Below are 18356 nucleotides of genomic sequence, written 5' to 3'. Positions count from 1 at the left end.
GTTATTTATTTAATTTTTATTTATTTGTCTTTTAAAAAAGGGCTAGGCAGACATCTCTGAGGAATGGTTTAGGTATAGAAGATCATGTTTCAGTGTAGGAGGATGGACTCGATGACTGTGTCACATCCCCTCCCGGTCCTGCTCTGTGTGACAGCTGCAGCGTGGCATCTGCAGTTTTAGGTTTGTTCTTGTACAAGGAGTTTTTTAATGTCTATTTCTACAATTCTCTGAAATTAAAAAGTCTGTATGTGTTCTTCTTTGTGTCTTGAGCTTTGACACCGGCAGGCAGTTCACAAAGGAGCTGGGCCATGTTTTGAAGAGTTTATTTTCTTGTGGGTTGTAGGTTGTGCTGTACGTGACTGATAAAAGATCTTTCTAGCATTAAAGCTGGTCACAGCCCCAATAAATCTGGAACAAATTCTGAGAAAGCATGTCATGTTATGACTGGCATATCTGTGAGCATGGAGCTCTGCTTGAGAATTAGACTAAAAGTTTGCAAAGTGCTAGTGCTGATGTCATTCCCTTGGAATGGAAAGGCTGTTGAAACAGTAAATACTTTCTGTGGCCAGAAGCTAAGTCTTGAGCTGGACCTTTTCCTCTCTTCCGAGGAAAGAATGCAGAACAAACCTAAAATGTGTAGTTGCAATGGGAAAATCTTAATTAGTTTAGAGCTTTTAGCTCTTTCAAACCATTTACATACACAGCTGCTGTTCATGCAAACGTGAAAACTATTCATGGAAACTTCAGACTTACCTTGAAATGACAAGTTGGGGTTTTTTTTTTTTCCTGTTTTTTAGAGCTGTGCTTGGTGTTCAAAAGTATGGTTGGAAAGGTCTGAAAATTATATTTGTACGCTACGTGCAGAAAGGAACATAGACGCAGGCTAACAGGGGCATATAATAAAAGGCTTTAGTTCAGCAAGACTTAACATTGAAACCTGTTAGCACCAAACAGCTGCTGGGAAAGTATTTAATTTTTAGGGGCATTTACTTTTGGTTGTATCTGTGGAGTTTTGGTTATGACCCAAAACTGAAAAAAGAGAGATGACCAAAATATAAACTTAGATGTGGTCCAGGTCTTACAGCTGGCTTCTCTGCTACGAAAGGTTAGTCTGACACATTGGATCCAAATAACCCGCAGCCTGGGAATAAGAACCTAATGCTGCAGCTTGGGACAGCTATAATATCTCTTAGACACTGAGATCTACAGGATAACTCAGATTTTTGTAGTGTCCCTCAGAGGACCCTGTTGAGCATTCACAAGGAATTCATCCCCACCCCCAGCTTCCTCCGAGGAGGAAGAGTTTTGCCATGACAGATGTGGGGAACAGATGTTGAGAGGAAAAGTTAAAACGGGACAATGACCTGAAGTGTTAGCTGGGCTCTTCCTTGACGTGACTGAACTTCTGTTCCCGATGGCAAAGGAGGAAAGCAGCACGTGTCCGCTGCCCGTCTCCGCAAGGCCCAGCGTTGGTGTCAGGGGGCTGACACGTAGAGCTTTTATGTGTTTGTGTCGGATACTCGGTGCTCAATTAGCTGAGGAAGAGAGAGGAAGGGACAAAGAATTAAAAGCAAATCAGCCGTCTGTTATTCAAGGACAGTTAGTGCGAAGTGGGTGAATCATGCTCAGCTACCCAGCCCCTTTCCCGAGCGGTTGTAGGTAATTTTTCTGAATTTCAGTCTCCTGTTTCACATCAAGGCTTCCCCTTTCCTTCCTCCTTTCTTCCCCACCTTTCCACCACTGCGTCTGTGATGCCTGGGAGATGCTCACTCTCCTTGTCCCTAAATGCCCCAGTGAACTAATCTAGTAGAAGAGTCCTCAGTGGCTCATGAGTAACAGTAATAGCGAGCTAGGAAAAAAGGCTTTTCACCAACTCTGTATTATCGGCATAGAGCATATAGGATGGGGTTTTTTTCTTCCCTTTCTTTTTTTATTTCAGAAGGATTTCTGCTCTTTGTTGGCTTGGGGGAAAGATGTTGAGCTTGATACTTAATGTATTACGAGAGAAGTTGGCAGGTGAGACCAACTTCCCTACTGAAGGAGGGATTCAGGACAGGTCTCGTTCTCCTTAGCTTAGTCTAGCTCAGGAGACTGTGAATAATTATGTTTATTACCACAAGGAGATCAACCATCCATAGAAGCCTGAGAATTTTTTATGGCTCTTGAAATGGGAAACTAAGTATTTAAAATACTATAAGAAGGTGACAATTCTGTGAGCTACTTTCTCTCTCCCAAAAAGGTTGGCTTCAGTTTTATTAACAAGTTTTTCCGTGGGACAGTTTTGCACTGGGGTTTTTTTTTTTTCTAGCTTTCAGACAGAGGTTGGGCTCGATGACCTTTTCTGAGGTCCCCTTCCAACCTGAGCTATTCTCTGATGCTATTATAGATACCACTCGTTCATATTTATTGCTTTCTGTCTTTAATTCTACATTTGCTCTGTTTTCACAAAGCATTACCCATTATTCATGGGGGTTTTTTGGTTTGAACTCAGTGCAGGGCTCAAAGGCACACACTGTTCTTTCCATATGGTACAGTGATTTCAAAGCATGATGAAAGGGCACTTCTTACTATAGACTTTTCTTTCTTTGCTGCTGTTCTTGTAAAATGGTTTATGGCATTAGTGAATCAGCAACATGAGATACATCAGCTCTGTGCACGTGAAGTGGTTCGTGTGTGTGCAAGTGAGCGCTCGCACCTGCCCAGTCTCACCTGTGAACTCTCAGGACGTTTAGCGTGGGGGATATCTGACATAGGTGGTCAGCATATGTGCATCATCTGATACAGCTTATTCTTTAGACAATGTGTTGGAGTGTCCATCTGTATATGTATTATTCATCAACTTTAAATTCAATTCTTAATTTTTTTGCACTCACATTGTCACCTTAGGTCTGTGTGTCCTCTGTTCCCCCTCTCCCAAAAATCTTTGAAGAGTATTTCTTTTCTTCTACCTCCAGCTTATCTGTATAAACTCTAGGTGACATAAATATCCACATAGTCCACATAAATATCCACATGTCCTTAATAACTGAAAGCTACAGTATATCTGGTACTCAGAGCCTTCTCCTTGTGAGCAAGCTACATATTTGGAGAGCTAATATAAAAAAAATTCCTTAGTAAGACTCTTCAATGAGAAGTCTAATGTACTTTTTTTTTTTTTTTTCAATTATATATTGCTGGGTATACCCAACTTAGGTCTTGAAGTTCCTGTATTTGGAGCGGTTTGAACCTTCAGCCCTGACCTGCAAGGGTCAGAGGACTTAGTTACTGTACAAAGCGATTGTTTTTCACAGGAGAGGGAAGTGAGATTTCTTTGGGCTTCAGAGTTTGTTTTCCTCTCCTGCTTAGTGTGACAGAGATAGCATCCTTGCTAGAAAGCAGAGAGAAGGAAGAAAATTCAGTCCACATGTTCAGGATTTAAGGTTGAGAATGATTCACGCTTAGCTTCTGGGGGTTGTAATTAGGGGTGACATAATAACCATAAACTTTCAATAAAATAGTAGCAGCGTTTTTGTTACGCTCCGGAGCTGCAGAAGCTGCTTCTGATTAGCATCCCTTCGAGATAAGCCTACAGGACCTCCGCAGTTTCCAGATCTGGATCCAGGCTTTTGTGGCGCTGTCCTACCTCTGTACTGATCCTGAAGGGAACCCCGATTTCTGAAACTCCCCAAACTTTGATAACATTTTCCCTTGGATCAGCATCTCAACCTTTTCCTTAGCCATTTTAGTCCATCTGGGTCGTTTTCAAGTCAGTATTATCTTAATGCTGGCTAAATCCTGCCACTTTATACACTTCATAATACACTCTGAGGGTTATCTACTGTGGAAAGAAACAATCATGCTATCCTCCTCTTCTCCTGAATTATTACTACTCCGTTCTTTTCCAAGCGGCTGAGACTAAAGAATCCAGGAATGCACGGAGCAGGAGATCTGTCATTCCCACTCTGCACCAAGGTGCATTCTTGTAGGGAGAGATGGGCATTTACACTGGAGCTCTGCCATCAGCATTCAGCCAATTCTATTTTTTGGCAGCTGGGCCCATGGAATTTTTAAAAAGAAGATGTACTTTTTTAAAGCAGGTCACAGACAAAAATAAAGACACATTCTTGGGCTACGAGAAGTAGGTCAGGCTTTGGGGGAATCATTTGCAAAAGCTGTTGATCTGATCTTACCAGTTTTTCTTTATTAATATTTTTTGCTTCCTGTGCCAAATTTGTATGCCTTTTATAACGAAGTCCTGCTCATTTTGCTTTAGGTGTGGTGTATTCTTCTGCTTTGGTGAGCAAACTTTTTACATGAACATTTAAAAAAAGGGGGGGGGGGCAAAAAAACCCTAGAAAAAATAAGTTCCTAGTTTTCCATTAGAGAATACTGTAGTGGAAAGTGAGGCCTCTCTGTGCTGCAGTCCAAAAGGAATAAAGCTGCTTTGTGTCACCTCATTACTCTTAAGCTGATGTTTTACCTCAAGACTTTTTTGGGGGGGAGGATGAGGGAGAGGCTGATTGCACGGCTCAGATGAATGCGTCTGCAGCACCTTCTGCACCCAGTTAATCTGTCGAATTTAGGGGAAGCATTTCACACCCTGCCCTGCGATAACGCCGTGTAGCCCCTGCAAGAGCTGCTGTATCAGGCACAAGGCTCGGGGAGGGAGGATGGATTACTGCTAGTCGGGCATCCAAATTAGCCTGGCATGACTTTATTACCTTGATAATTGAAGGCGGCTGTTGGAAGAGCCCTGGCCATTAAATGGTAACAGCAGTTAAGCACAGGTAGCTGCAGGTGTGTGCCAGGGCTCGGGGCAAGGAGAATGTTCGTCCCCTCCGGTAGCCCCGTGCTCCGGCGAGCCGGCAAATAGCCCAGCTCTGCAGCCGATGGAGCAAGGATGTGTTTGGCTAACAAACCAGGATTAGGTTCAGCAGTAATTGAGCTGTACAAACCCCTGGACTTCTTCCACGGCCAAGCTTTGGAAACAGGATGGCTTTGCTCTGTGAAAGCAAATCCCAGTTAATAACGTTGTTTGTGGAGGACACCTCTACAAATAATCCCGCCTTTCCGAATTTCTGCAATTACTGGAAGTTTCATTCTGTCCTTTTTCTCTTTTATAATTTTTTTAATATTAATCCATGTAACTGCATACCTTAAATTCACAATAGCAAAACAGCTGATGCTCATGTGCAGGTAATGTCTCTCTCCTATTGACAAATTCCTGAAGAATAATTGACATAGCTGACACTTTTGTTTAATATTGGTCATTTATTTTTCTTCCTATTTCCACATTCTCTATTTTACAGAATTTGATTCGGAAACAAAAAGGGTTCAAGACATTCTTTCTGGAATGGAGAAACCACAGGTATGTGATCCCAAATTATCACACACACACACACACAAAATAGCATATGTGATATGTAGGTTGTGTCACAACATACTGGTGATTTCACAGGGGAGCACCTCTGAATTTTTTCCTTAGTAGATTGTTGCTGCTGTGTGTACCTAACTCTTTTTGCCAGGATATACATTGGAAGCGTCTTATGTGCTCGTGGTTATTTGTGGGCTCTGCCCACTGCAGGAATCCCACCAGTTGCCTGTTTCCAGAGGACAACTCCCAGTATTCATGCTGGGAGGGGGAGCTCTGCACTGGGGTGATCTACATAGCTCCTACTCCCTCTCCCCTGGGTTTAATTTTATTTGTCAGGAGCAATTTATATCTCTAATCATGATTAAATTAAGCTAATTCTATTATTCAATGGCAATTACTATATTCTACATTTATCTGAGCCATAAAAGCATGTGAATTATAATGGAATTGAATCACCATGTAAATAACCGTAATGCTGGATGTGACCACAGTCAGGTAAGGTTCTTAATAAATCTGGTTGTAAGCCCTTTGAATGTGATGTTTTTCTCGTTTGGTGTGTCAAATGAAAACCAGAAGAGTATTGTTGATGTAAATGAATGGTCCAAACAAGCATTTGAAGAAGGAGTCGCAAGGCAGAAGGTTACGGCTCTGTTTTATCTCCTTTGCTCTGTCAGGGCTCAGACCTTTCTCTGTCCAGCTGGAAAGCTAGTAAACAAGTAAGCAAATAAAATAACAGTTGGAAAGCTCGTCTAAAGACTGGGTTCAACAGTAGCTGATAGAGGCTGATACAAAGAAATTCTGCAGTGGGTGGCTATGCCTTAGGTGCCGAAGTGGCAGGGCTCAGGGGCAGGCAGGCATGAACACAGGCTGTTTTATTTTTAGGCTCTCTTCACTTGGATGCTGTTGTTCTGAATAAATACACAAGGTGTTTCGTCTTAAATTGCTCCATCAGTAGGTGTTGGATCCTAGTGTCGTGGCATCGTACAAGAGCAGATTCAAAGCCAGCCAGACTGTAAACCAGACCTGCAGAAATAATAAATACCAGGGGGCTACAGCCTGAGTTTGTGTTTGCAAGAAGGAAAGCTGCTGTGTTTTGTGTAGAAACAAGTGACAATACTAAGCTGAAGACTTAAGAGAAGAGTTTCTGGGAGATCAGAAGGGAAGACAGTGCACTTAACGCAAAATTAGGCTAGTTTATTGTACAGGGTGAGTCGATATTTTTGTACCAAGGACTACCTGAACGTTGCTCATCTGGTAAAATGCCACAGCTAGGTGCTTTCTACAAAGATCCGGAGAGCTGACGTGACAAATGTGTTATTTCATACTTATATCTGTAGAGGTAAGGAGAGAGAACCTGTTTGAGGAGTTTGCAGGATTGAGCTCTGTACAATTAGATTTATGGTAACCACAGCATTTAACGTGGAGGGGAGCAAAAAACTAGAAGTAGACAAGAATATTTTTCCTTGAATCATTTCAAAAATAGGAATCTCTCTCTTTTATTTTTTTTTTTTTCCCCCTTGGAAAAAGAAATCTAAAACATGACAAATGGTAGTTCAATAATAATGACATTTAGTGAGAAGATGCTGGGGATTATCTATTATTTTCTCTGTAACTTTGACATTTGTGAGTAATTAAACTCATAGGAGTCTCACAAACCATTAATTGCTATGAATGATTATGTGTGTGCATAGTCAGTATTATATCTGATAGAAATATATCATATTATGCATAAATAGTCAGCTGGGCCATATTTCTTGGTGAGCCTTATGCATATATGAATGAAAAATAAAACAATGTATAGAAAAACAATTGTGTAGAAAGAAATGACACTATTAAAACGAAAGGGCACAAAGCAGTCAGTCAGTGGCCAGTGGAGTGATGCTCTGTGTGCAGCACGTGGCTTTTCTGTGTCCAAAGGAGCAGTTCTTTCCACCGTCAGCGGTGGTGAACCCACCTGAGCAACTCCTGCAGGAGACCCCGCAGCCATAGAATCGCTTGGAGGTGTCTTTAATGTAGCTTGTCCAGGTACCTCTATGTGACAAAGTCTCTCTCACCTTTCCGAGTACAAAATACACACACCTTTTAAGTTATTAATTTATAAAAAGTCTGTTTTCGATAATAGATGTTGTTGCCTGTTTGAGACACGTGCAGCCAAACTGTAAATGTCATTATAGTTTTATCCCTTTGACTGCAAAAATTTGAAAAGAAGCCTTTTGCCCCCCCCGCCCCGTCAATGTTTTTACTTGAACCGAAATATATTTTTAATTCGCATTATCGCAGACAAAGTAAGCATTCTCTAGAGCAAACACCTCGGTGAGGGAAGGGGAAACTTGATTCTGGGTTTCCGAAGTGGCGGGGGGCAGCGTCGCCGCATCCGACGGCGCGGCTGCCCAGCGGCTCGGGGGGCATCGCCTCCCGCGGGGAAACGCCGCGGGTCCGCGGAGCCAGAGCTCAAACATCAGTTTGACTTTCCAGAAGGCAGCCTGCTCCCGCTGACTTGCTCTGCAGCGAAACTCATATTTAAGCATCGGGATTTTTGCCGAAAATTGCGGGATTAGAGCCATAGTTTAAAAGCAAAATCTCGACCCGGTAATAACCGTGAATTCATTTGACCCCCAAGTCTTTCAAACGCTGCCCTCGAGGCAGTAAATGAATGTTGCTTGCAGTGTAGTTCTCACACGTACAATAAACCCCCGAACCACACGATGCCTGTGAATGCTAACCCGGAATTTGAAAGATAATGAAAGTTGTACAGAAACATTGTTCGTTACCTGAAAGACGGGAAGGACCGATATTCATCAGTCTTGTAAGCATATTAAAGTAGTGCAGGAGTTGGGATTCTTTCCCAGGGGCTTTTATAAAATAATTATTTACACCACTGAGTTTTGGTAGAGTAGAAAGCAGGCATTTACTGTGTAAACTGAGAAGTTTTCAGAAACTAATTAACTGTGCTTTTTACCAGACATACAAAACTCCTTGTGGGAGAATCTTTTGTTAGGTCTCAGCTAAAAGGCCAGGCCAGTCCTGTTCAAAGGGAGCACAGCAATTCTGGGGACAGATGAGACAGGCTGGGCTAACTAGAAAGCAGCACAAAGGTTTACCTGCCCAGCCTAGGAAGAGGTGCTCCTGCTGCCTATATTTTGGTCGGATGGAATTAGGGCACCATTAATGAACAATAAACTTTTTTACTTACAGCTAAGTATTTGCGTCTGCGAGTTCAGTAGTGACATTAAGCCAACCATCATCGTGTTAGCTGTGCTGTTCCTTACAGCGTGGAAAGGGCTGCTCCAGATCTGTTCAGCAGCTCCGTATCTTTTGAAAGGTGCTTGTTTTCCCAGGTGTGAGCGAGAAAAGTTGGAGTTAAAGCTACTGAGCTGGTTTGCAAGTGCCCGCTTGTTATTCTCAGCCTATCATAACCCCATTTATTTAACTTACCCTTTTTCAGAGCAAAGCTAGTGCTTCCTGCTCCGGGTAGGAGTTCCTCGGTAAAGTTAAGTGGTGGCTTTGGCCATTAAATCAGATATTGAAGAGATAGCCCTTTGGCTGGTAAACATGATACGATATCGAGTCTGTTAGTCGGTGAGCAGCAGATAGGTTTATCTCTATCCATACAGATAAATCTGTTCCCGGTGCTCATGCTGACGTGCACAGTACTGTTCTGCTTTCTATACCCAGGGAGTGTATAGATTTGCCTTTTCTGACTTTATCATGCAGGCGGTGACCCCTCGCTTGCTTTACTACACTTGCTGTGTGTACTTAGCGCAGCTAAGAATCGTATTTAACTATTTCTGGTGTTTATTTTTAAACCTCCGCCAGCAGTTACTGTGTACATGGCAGCAGCGAGGCAGGCCAGCAGCCGCTCGGAACGCTGCTGTATCGGTGAGAAGTTAATGGTGTGGCTGGAGCAGCTTTGCAACTGGGTTTGGACTTTTATCCTCTGCATGGAAATGTCTGCACGCTGTCTTCAGAATAATAGTCTAACAGTTTCTAGTGCTTAGTGCATAAGATACTTTCTCTTACTTTAAGAAACTGTGAAAGACCTAACTTTTTACAGATTGCTGTAGTTCATGAAAGGCCAGAGTTTTTGCTGTACGCAGAATATATACGTGTGTCCTTGTGAGTAGTCATAGAGAAAAACATTTCAATAGAACATTGGCAGAATATCATGCCTCCAGCTCCAAGTCTGTCTGAATGTATGAAAAACAATTATGCAAGCATATTTCCATAATAAAAGAAACTATGTGTTGATGGGCTGAGCTGGCATAGCAGTAATGTATGTTAAAAAAAAAAAAGTTTATTTGGATCTTACTATCTAGTTTTCTGATCAAAATATTATTTAAAATACAGACTTTTAGCTCTAAATATCTTTGTCACAATTTCATTCACATATATGTGTGTATATATATCTCAGAAATTTAACTTTCCTGTCTTATTTGAATCGTTCAAGATTCTCGTAAGCTGTCTAATCCAGTATCAGTATTCACTTGTCCAAGTTTTTGAAGCAAACATTGATTTCGTAGCATCAAAGAGATGTGACTAGAGCAAGAAGTCCCATGAAAATTCATACAACAATTTGCCTGTTCGTATTTTTTACAAAAAAAAGCTTGATACTACTTGAACCTTCTTGCCTGACAACTTGTTGTTCACATTAGGTTGAACAGAGGTTTTCTTTTTGGCAAGACTTAAGTGTGCTGCTATAAATTAAAATCTTCAACTTCTGAGAGCATGGTGTCTAAGTTCAGATGAGACATTTTGTGATGTCACCTACTTGTCAGTCTGTTAAAAACAGATTTATGACTTGCTCAGAAAGAACCTGCTTGATATATGGGTATCACACACAACAGTTGCAGTGCTCTTCAGCTGGAAGCAATGTGTTTTCATGTGAGAAGTTAAATATTCTCTTATATAAAGATATCCAGAAGCCGGATTTGTAAACAAGCAGTCCCTGAAAGCTGATTGCTAAGATTTCATTACCAAGTCATCTATGGGTAAGGTGTTTCAATTGTCTCAGGAAAAGTGTAGGAAATGTGTAACTAAGCACCTGCATCATTCATCTTACACCTTCTGAAATAACAATGTTTTGGTCTGTGTGTCGGAAAAATCTGTTAAAATGATGGAACCAGTGAAATTTGATGCGTAGAAGAAATGAATAAAGAATATAGAACCTGGTGCTTTGCTTCCTCCTCATGGAGGCTAGCTACAAAAATATTCTCTACATTTTCACTGCAATTAAGAAAGAAAAACATAGTCATTTTGATTACGAAAAGTGGAGAGTTTGTGGCAGAGAGCTTGAGGCTATGGTGGCTTTGAGGCTTCCCTGGGCTTTTTTCAGAAGGCGTGCAGAAAAATATTATGCTGTCTTTCCAGGATAGCCAGGGCAACTATTGGTTTTTGTTTCTTTTTCTTTTGAGACAGTGGTGGGGCGGGGGGGGGGGGTGGTGGTGGTTTCTTTTTTCTTCTTTCTTGGCTTGATAACAGAAGGCTGTTTTCTGGAAAGCTGCTGTTCAGTACGTGCAGCTGATGAACGATGCCTCCGGCACCGTGCCAGTGGGCTCTCCTGGTGAGAAAGGCGATGCTAGTTCTGTAAGCTTGGGCAGTCTAGAGTTATGTGGACCTGTGTTTCCAGAAGAATACAGCTGCACTGGTGGGGTGATAGAGTTGTTCTGGTCCAGGGGTTTGAGGTATTTTTTCCGTGTTTTATTGGAAGAGAATCCTTACCCATCTGCCACTGAGGTGTCAGACCCAGGGGTGAATACAGATCATGCATGCAGTCTTTCTCTCCGGGCACAAAGTGATTGATTTGCAATGTCATTTTTAATTGACAAGTTGGACTTCGATTATGATTTTCCCTTATGCTTTTGAGTCAGCGTAACCTTGCAGATTGAGTTGGGCTATTTTATTTATTCACGGTTGAATTATTGCAGTTTCAAATTACAACGAGGAACAGGGTGACTGAAAAAGCCGTCAGAGTTTTATTAGAGAGTCTCCCTAACAAAAGCTTTAGAAAAATAATTGCGTACAAAACAATCTGTGGGATAAAGTCTTTGTTCCACTTAGTTCCACTTCCCTTCTGGTAACGGCCGCAGCAGCAGGTACCTCCAGAAGGGTGCGAGGCATCCTTTGCTGAATGCTCAGGCAGTGACAAGGCAGTTCCCTGCAGGGGGACAGCTCTCTGTATTCCTCATCTGTTAGAGATTAGTTTATGCCATGAATCTGTGTTTTTGTTTGTGGTGCTGATGACCATTTCTGACCCTTTACTTTTCACCTGTAGTTCTGAAAATTCCTTTTTACAAGAAATTGATTGTGAAGATGCAAGCAAAAAGCAATACTTAAGAGAGTAGTGTTTTTCTTGGAATTCAGAGTAACTGATGTTTCTTTTATAGGTTACAAATATTCAAGCAAGAACAGTTTTACTTTCCTGGTCACCTCCCACTGGCCTTCTAAATGCAGATAGACACAACAACGGTTTGCCTTACACCTGTACCTACGAGGTTGCCTTATCGGATAAAGGGAGGGATGGAAAATACAAGATAATTTACAGGTAACAGCATCATTTTTACACTTGTTTTTTCATTGGGAATAAATTCTCTGAGCTTTTCAGGGTGTATTTTGGCATGCCCATTGCTTGCAGAAAAAAGTTTGCACACTTGAACACCCTGGGATTGCTCCCTCGCTGTCCCAGCAGCCCGCCTTGCTGGAAGAGCTTGCAGGGAGCTGGTTGAGTGCATGTCACAAAGTCCCTAATTGCCTTCCCATCCCACCTCCCCGACATATGGCCGATCTTGCCTGTGATGCTGTCTCTCCCATTGCCAATGAAAAGGTTACTTTTATGCTAAATGTCAAAACCTTTCGTGTACACCATGCAGGCAGGATAACTGCCTTCCTAATGGGCTCAATGTTGTGTGGACTTGCAGAATTAAGAACGGTAAAGCTTGCTTTTTGAGCTAATGAGCAAAAGTTGGAGGGCTTTACTGCTTCGTAGTGTCTTAGATGAGCAGAGGAGGGAGTACACTGATCAGCAGTGTAGGCTCCCCAGAAAAAAACGAATACTTGGCTCTCAGCAGCCTTCAGTAAAAATTCTGAGGGATTTCTCTGTTTCTACTTCCAATGATCCTCTGAGCTCATTCTGTGATCAAGTACATATGGTGTTATGCCTTTATTTTTCCCACTAATGACGTCTAGGAAGGAAAATTTTGAGATGTGACCTTGGCTCTTGTGAAATAGCTAATCCTTCCCAAATCTCATTGAATAAAGTCCGGGTGATACAGCATTTATGGAATTGCCTCTCGAGACCAAACCATCTCCTTTCTTAAGATGTCCTGTGAATTAGGGTATTCCTCTTGGTATGCTAGAGGCAGGTCTGTGTGAACTGTCTTGGGTAGTATTAAAAGAGCATATTAGCCAGGGAAACATTGCCTGATTTTTATTTTTTTTCTTTTTTCTGGTATTTACACTAGCTATTTGTAAGCCAGCGTGAGCATCTCTATAGGTTAGCGTGTGCTGCCGAGCTCTTAAAATGGGAAGGATGCTTTCTAGTACTTCTTGTGCTTGCTGGTGTGATGGCTGCACATTTTCTCCTAGTTATGAAATGTTGTGCATCTGTTTTAAAGCTGCTAGTAGTAATCTCTGCTGCTGGCCAGAGGACAGCCATTAGCTTAATGTGGTACACTCCGACACGAGCAGCAGTAATCATTATTACTATAGGCAAAAGAAAGTCTGCAATATGTTGAATACATTGTCTTTGCAAGGAGGTGCACTCATGTTGGAGGGAAAAAACTGAATTTGCAGAGCATTGGATTATATAAAAAAAAAAAACCAACCAAAGTGTTTTTTGGTAGATTTCTGGCAAACCAGCAGGCATGTGCTTTCTGGTTGATTTTGTTCTCTTGATTTTGAGATGTCTCCCTGTATTTGTCCAGCTAGCTATGAATTATTTCTTTATGCTAATGAGAATTTTCTTGTTTCCCGTATTTTAGTAAAATCATGAATAAGCCAAGCACTTACATGAGATGGCTATTACTTATGAAGTACTGACCTGTACCTTAATCTTCACAGAATTGGCAACACATGACTGAGCCTAGTGTTCATTTACCAGCGAACAAGCCAAAAAGAAAAAGAATAGCCCTAACTACATTCGCTACATTTGAAATTAATAGATTATATGCTGATTTTTTTTTTCCTAAAATGTCTGAAACTGTGTGCTTTTACTTTTCGTGGTATTGAAAGAGATCTGGGTCCAGCTGTTAGGGCATTAATTACATGTCTCCTGGCCATGGTCCTCACAGAGAGTGTGGTTCTGGAAGAGACAGCAAGTAAGTGAAACGGTAGTGCGAGCAACTATACTTTTTCCTCTGACGTTCAATGACTCTCACTTTTTGTAAAGTATTTTGAAATAGTGAATGTACAGAAAGTACAAAAGTAATGTATCGATTCTGCTCTTTTCGAGGGTTAAAAAAAACACAATGAGCTTTATAGCAACAAAATGTAAGGATAGCATTGAAATAAACCCATATAGCTAGTTTACTGTATAAATTGAGATAACTACTTTTCTTCTGTGTATATGGAGCTGTATAAAGTTTTCGGGAAACATGAAGCGTGTTGACAAATTGTTGGTATATTGCTTACTACTGTTTTTCTGTGGTGGGATTATTTTTCTTTCAAATCATAATATAAGGGAGTTGCTAGTCACTGGAAAATGACTAGCTGTGCTAAGTGTGATACTGCTTTTCATAATTTATTGACTTGTTGGGTTTGGACTTTTTTCCTGCAGTGGAGAAGAATTAGAATATAACCTGAAAGACCTTAGGCCAGCAACAGATTATCACGTCAGGTGAGTTAGTGTGACTATGAATGTCACTTAAATATAAACTCTTCAATTATATGAGAATAAATGTGGAAGTTCTTTATCTGAGTATACAGTGTAGCTCAAGAATTTCATGGTCACCTCTGTAGCTGTTTTTTCAGTGGCTTCTAAATATTTTCTGATAGATTTTTGGCTCGAGCTTTAAGTTACAGGAGTGCTTTCTGAACAATACATTTTCTGTCATGTTCTTTTCATTGCTGGAGTAAGAGGAAAAAGGACGACGTCTGTGTATCTGTATTTCTGTCTATATGTATAACAGGCCTGGAAGTGCTTGTGTATGAAAGTGGGATACCTCAAGCTTCTTACAAATTTGTCTCAAGCAACTGGCATTTTTTCAGTTATTGTAACATAGGTGTGCTAGCGCTGAAAGTACTCCAGCACAGTTTCTTCATAAGTACTCCTTGCTTCGTGAAGTAAATCTGCTGATTACAGATCCATCTGCCCATAGTAATTTCAGCATTTATGCCCCCAAAAATGGATTCACGCTGGCCTGTCTTGATATTTTCAGAGTGTATTTCTCTTTGATTCTAAAAATGTGTTTACACATTTATTAACTATTAACACATTCTCAGTTTTGCTCCCTGATGTTTTTAATACCATCTGTGTTATCTGCTCGTGTTGCACTTTTTTTAAAAGACTTTGCTTATGAGCAAGGCTTCAAATTCACATCCTGTTCACTTATGCTCAATATCCTTTTAAAAAAAATGCTTTCACTCCTGTCTATTGTTTCCTTCTGTTTTTCCAGACAAGGGCTAGGTTTGGCATGCTTTTTCACGTCGAGGCTGCTCCTGTTTGTAAAACTTTAAACAAACACTTTGCTTCTGAGCTCTAAAAAAGACCCAGTACCGAAGTCTGACGCTACAGCTTCTTTTTTTTTTTCGAGGATACTTCCTAGCGGAGCCCTAAAATGAACTTTAGAAGTAGAAGCACAGGACCAGAAGTAACTTCTTGTAAACAAGTAGCAGACGGAGGCTCCCAGGTCGGGCGGTAGTCCCAGCCCTAGCAGCAAATGGATGGTAGCAAGGAGAGAAGGTTGTAAAACCCTGCTGAGCTTCCTGCTGTAAGCAATTGAGCATCGCTTTTAAAGCTGGCTTCAAACAGCAGAGCAGTCACCGCACACAGCGTGGCGGTGAGGTCTCGTGTGATTTTTAGGGCCGTTGTGGGTATTTGCCCCGTATCCTGGCTGACTTCTTTCTCCGTACCTACAGCTCCCTCCTCCTTCCTGCAGGTTTGCCAAATTATAAATCGTTTGTGAACAGTTAGCAATAACTTATGTTTAAAAAGAAGTAGTGATGGCTAAATATAACAGTCAGACTTAAAAAGGAGCAGCATGTGTTTGTAGTGGAGGGAACCGACCCTGAAAAGGCCGACTGTTTGCTTTCCTCCGCAACAATTTTTTTCTTGACTGAAGCTGCGTTATGTATTAACGACAGCGAAGGAATAAATCTGTTAAGTAAAGAAATTTATGGGGCCAACAGTTACTCAGCAGATCGCCTTGGGTCTCCCTAACCTTGGCAGCATCTCTCAGGGCTTCGTCTCCACGCGGCCAAGCCGCTTGCTCTCGCTCCTGCCCTGCTGGGCCCTGGGCACCCAGGAGAACCTTGTTCGCTCTGAATCTACCTCCTGTATTTCTCCAAGCAGTATTATTTTGGTACCTTCAGAAATGACCGCGCTCAGTGTTTCAGTGACTTGCAGAAGATGCTCATTAAGCTCATTTTTGCATGGTTGTATTCCCCGATGGTATGTGTTTGATGCTTAGCTATGCTGGTTTCCAGCACACATACACACCGCTTGCCAGATGCAGACTCAATTAATTAATTGCATTTGTTTTCACTTCTGACTGCTAACAGGTGATGGGTAAAGCAGCGCTATAGCTGTTCTTGTGAACCTCCCCCAAAAAGTTTGATTCCACATAGGTGGCCATTGTACGTATATTACTCTTATCTACTGAAAACAAATTTAGAAATTGCCCTTTCTTAAACTCTGCATTCAAGTACACAATAGCTACAGCCAACTCGGAGGTCATCGTCTGGTCATGGTTTGAACATTTTTTTTTGAGTAGAAGACTTCCAATTTGCACTTTGCTTTTGCTGTGTGGAAAATGTGAGGGGGAAAAAATAACATCATTAATTTTTCAGAGAAAAACACCTCGTGAGGAAGTGCTCAACTATATTGTATTCACTTTCCCACATTATTTGGTATTGTATATCCCCCTCTGTGCTGGTATATAGAGGATTTGCCTGAAACCAAATTTGCTTTGAAGATTTTTAGTTTATCAGAGCAATGATCCTGAGCTGTGTTAGTTCTGATTCATGGAGCTCTACTAAGTGTTGACACCTGAGCTATGTAGGAGAAGCTTGTACCCGTGGAAGGAGACCAGCAGTTAACCACCGCTCGACATGATACATGTGAATCAAGTGTAAACCAGGCATTAAATTTTATACCTTTTTCGCATGAGTTCGTATTTTCTGTTGTATTGCAAAGCGGGTTTTAGCACAGCACGTGAAAGTCTGGCAGTAGGCAAGGCAATAGTGGTGGAAAGAAAAGGTGATGGTGATGATGATAACTCAGTGGTCTGTGGGAGTATTTGCATAAAACACTGTAATATTCCTCTTCTGCTGTGAATTTTTTTTACATATTTGTATCAAGTGAAGTAGAATAAGGATAGCCACTGGTCTGGGAGAAATCTATCATTAGTGGATGGTATCGTGGATGCTTTGGTAGTCAAATTTTGTGGCTGAGGCAGTGCTGTCTCATCTTGTAACTGTCAGCAGAATTCTAACCCATTTGAATATTGTTTCCAGGGTATATGCAATGTACAACTCAGTAAAGGGATCTTGCTCAGAGCCAGTAAGCTTCACCACTCACAGCTCAGCACCAGAGTGTCCCTTCCCACCCAAACCCTCGCACAGGACCAAAAGCTCCTTAACCTTACAATGGAAGGTAGGTAATGCTTGGATCGGGCACGAAAGCAGTGAAAAGTACAGTTTACTGGCAGTGAGCGTAACCATTGAAAATAATTGAAAGCTGAGACAGTCATTTTTCAGTAAGGGACTTGAACTCGCTGTACTCTGACAAATCCCTCCCCGTGCACTGACTTGACTTTTAAAATGTATGTGTTTTTACTGCATCCAGCTTCTTCTCGGTATTCGTTAAGAGGTTGCCAAGCTATGTGCAAACCTCAAGCTTCGATTTCGCTTTGAACTGCAGTCATTTGCCTGGGTGGGAAGTAGTTTTCTCTTATTCCCCAAATTACCTTTTGTTCATTTTTGTTCATAGGCACCCATTGATAATGGTTCAAAAATCACCAGCTACCTTCTGGAGTGGGATGAGGTAAGCAGCAACTAGTTGAAATAAGTACATAAATAAATGGCACTCAGACTTTGCAAGGATTTGCTGAGTAAAGAAAAAGAATTAAATACAGGAGAAAGTAGAAGTAGGCAAATGAAATCTTGATGGCATTAGCTGTAAAGAGTTGGAAAGGTGAAAGAGACAGTGGGGGGGAAACTCTTCATTCAGTGTATTTTATGCAGAGACAATGTCCTGCTTCTGTACTCTCGAAATCTAACTTTTTATTGCTCATTTGCTGTACTTTGTTAATTGACATTAGTTATTATTTAATTACTTGTGATGTATCTTAGAGTTCTATTCGTGATATCTTTCTTCTGGATATTGTCGGAGTGCAGAAAGAAACACTGTTCCTGCCTCAAGGGAGAAGAGGCGTCATCTTGCAGCCCCTCCTACAGAGAATGTATTCAGGATGTCCTTTATGTAGTGGCAAGTAGTCCCTTTCCAGACACAAAAGGAAACAAGTTCTGTGTCCCAGAGATCTTACATAGTTAGTGAGCAGTGTGCTGCTGGGGAGAGTGCCAAAAGCAAGATTTGCTGGGGGGGGGGGGGGGAGTTCTGGTTGTGAGTCCTCCCTCCATCCCTTTCTGCCTCCTTTCCATTGTGCAAGCCATAATTCTGCAGAAAGTATGAGTCAGTGAACATCATCTTTGAAGGAAAAAGTATGTATTGGGTGACAGAAAAGGCTTGGGCAACATGTAAAGAAGAAAAGGTGGTGAGTCAGAAAATGAAGAGTGCGAAGGGATGTTTAGTTGTGCAGTCTGAGAAACATCTCCTGAGGTTTTTAGTAGT

At 41.5% G+C, this 18356-nt stretch overlaps 1 protein-coding gene across 2 annotated transcripts in view; it reads left to right on the top strand.

Moving 5' to 3' along the window:
• Window positions 1-18356, top strand: part of FNDC3B (fibronectin type III domain containing 3B) — a 210119-nt gene that overhangs the window by 128049 nt on the left and 63714 nt on the right. For both annotated transcript variants that reach the window (XM_069792717.1, XM_069792718.1), the window contains exons 7-11: window positions 5289-5347; window positions 11737-11894; window positions 14124-14183; window positions 17021-17159; window positions 17496-17549. In XM_069792717.1, coding sequence (XP_069648818.1) covers window positions 5289-5347; window positions 11737-11894; window positions 14124-14183; window positions 17021-17159; window positions 17496-17549 — 470 coding nt within the window. The remainder of the gene's footprint in view (window positions 1-5288; window positions 5348-11736; window positions 11895-14123; window positions 14184-17020; window positions 17160-17495; window positions 17550-18356) is intronic.

The sequence above is a fragment of the Haliaeetus albicilla genome, chromosome 9 (genome assembly GCF_947461875.1).
Source record: "Haliaeetus albicilla chromosome 9, bHalAlb1.1, whole genome shotgun sequence".
NCBI lineage: Eukaryota > Metazoa > Chordata > Aves > Accipitriformes > Accipitridae > Haliaeetus > Haliaeetus albicilla.
Note: the sequence above shows the minus strand (reverse complement) of the source record. Positions and strands in the feature narration are given on the sequence as shown.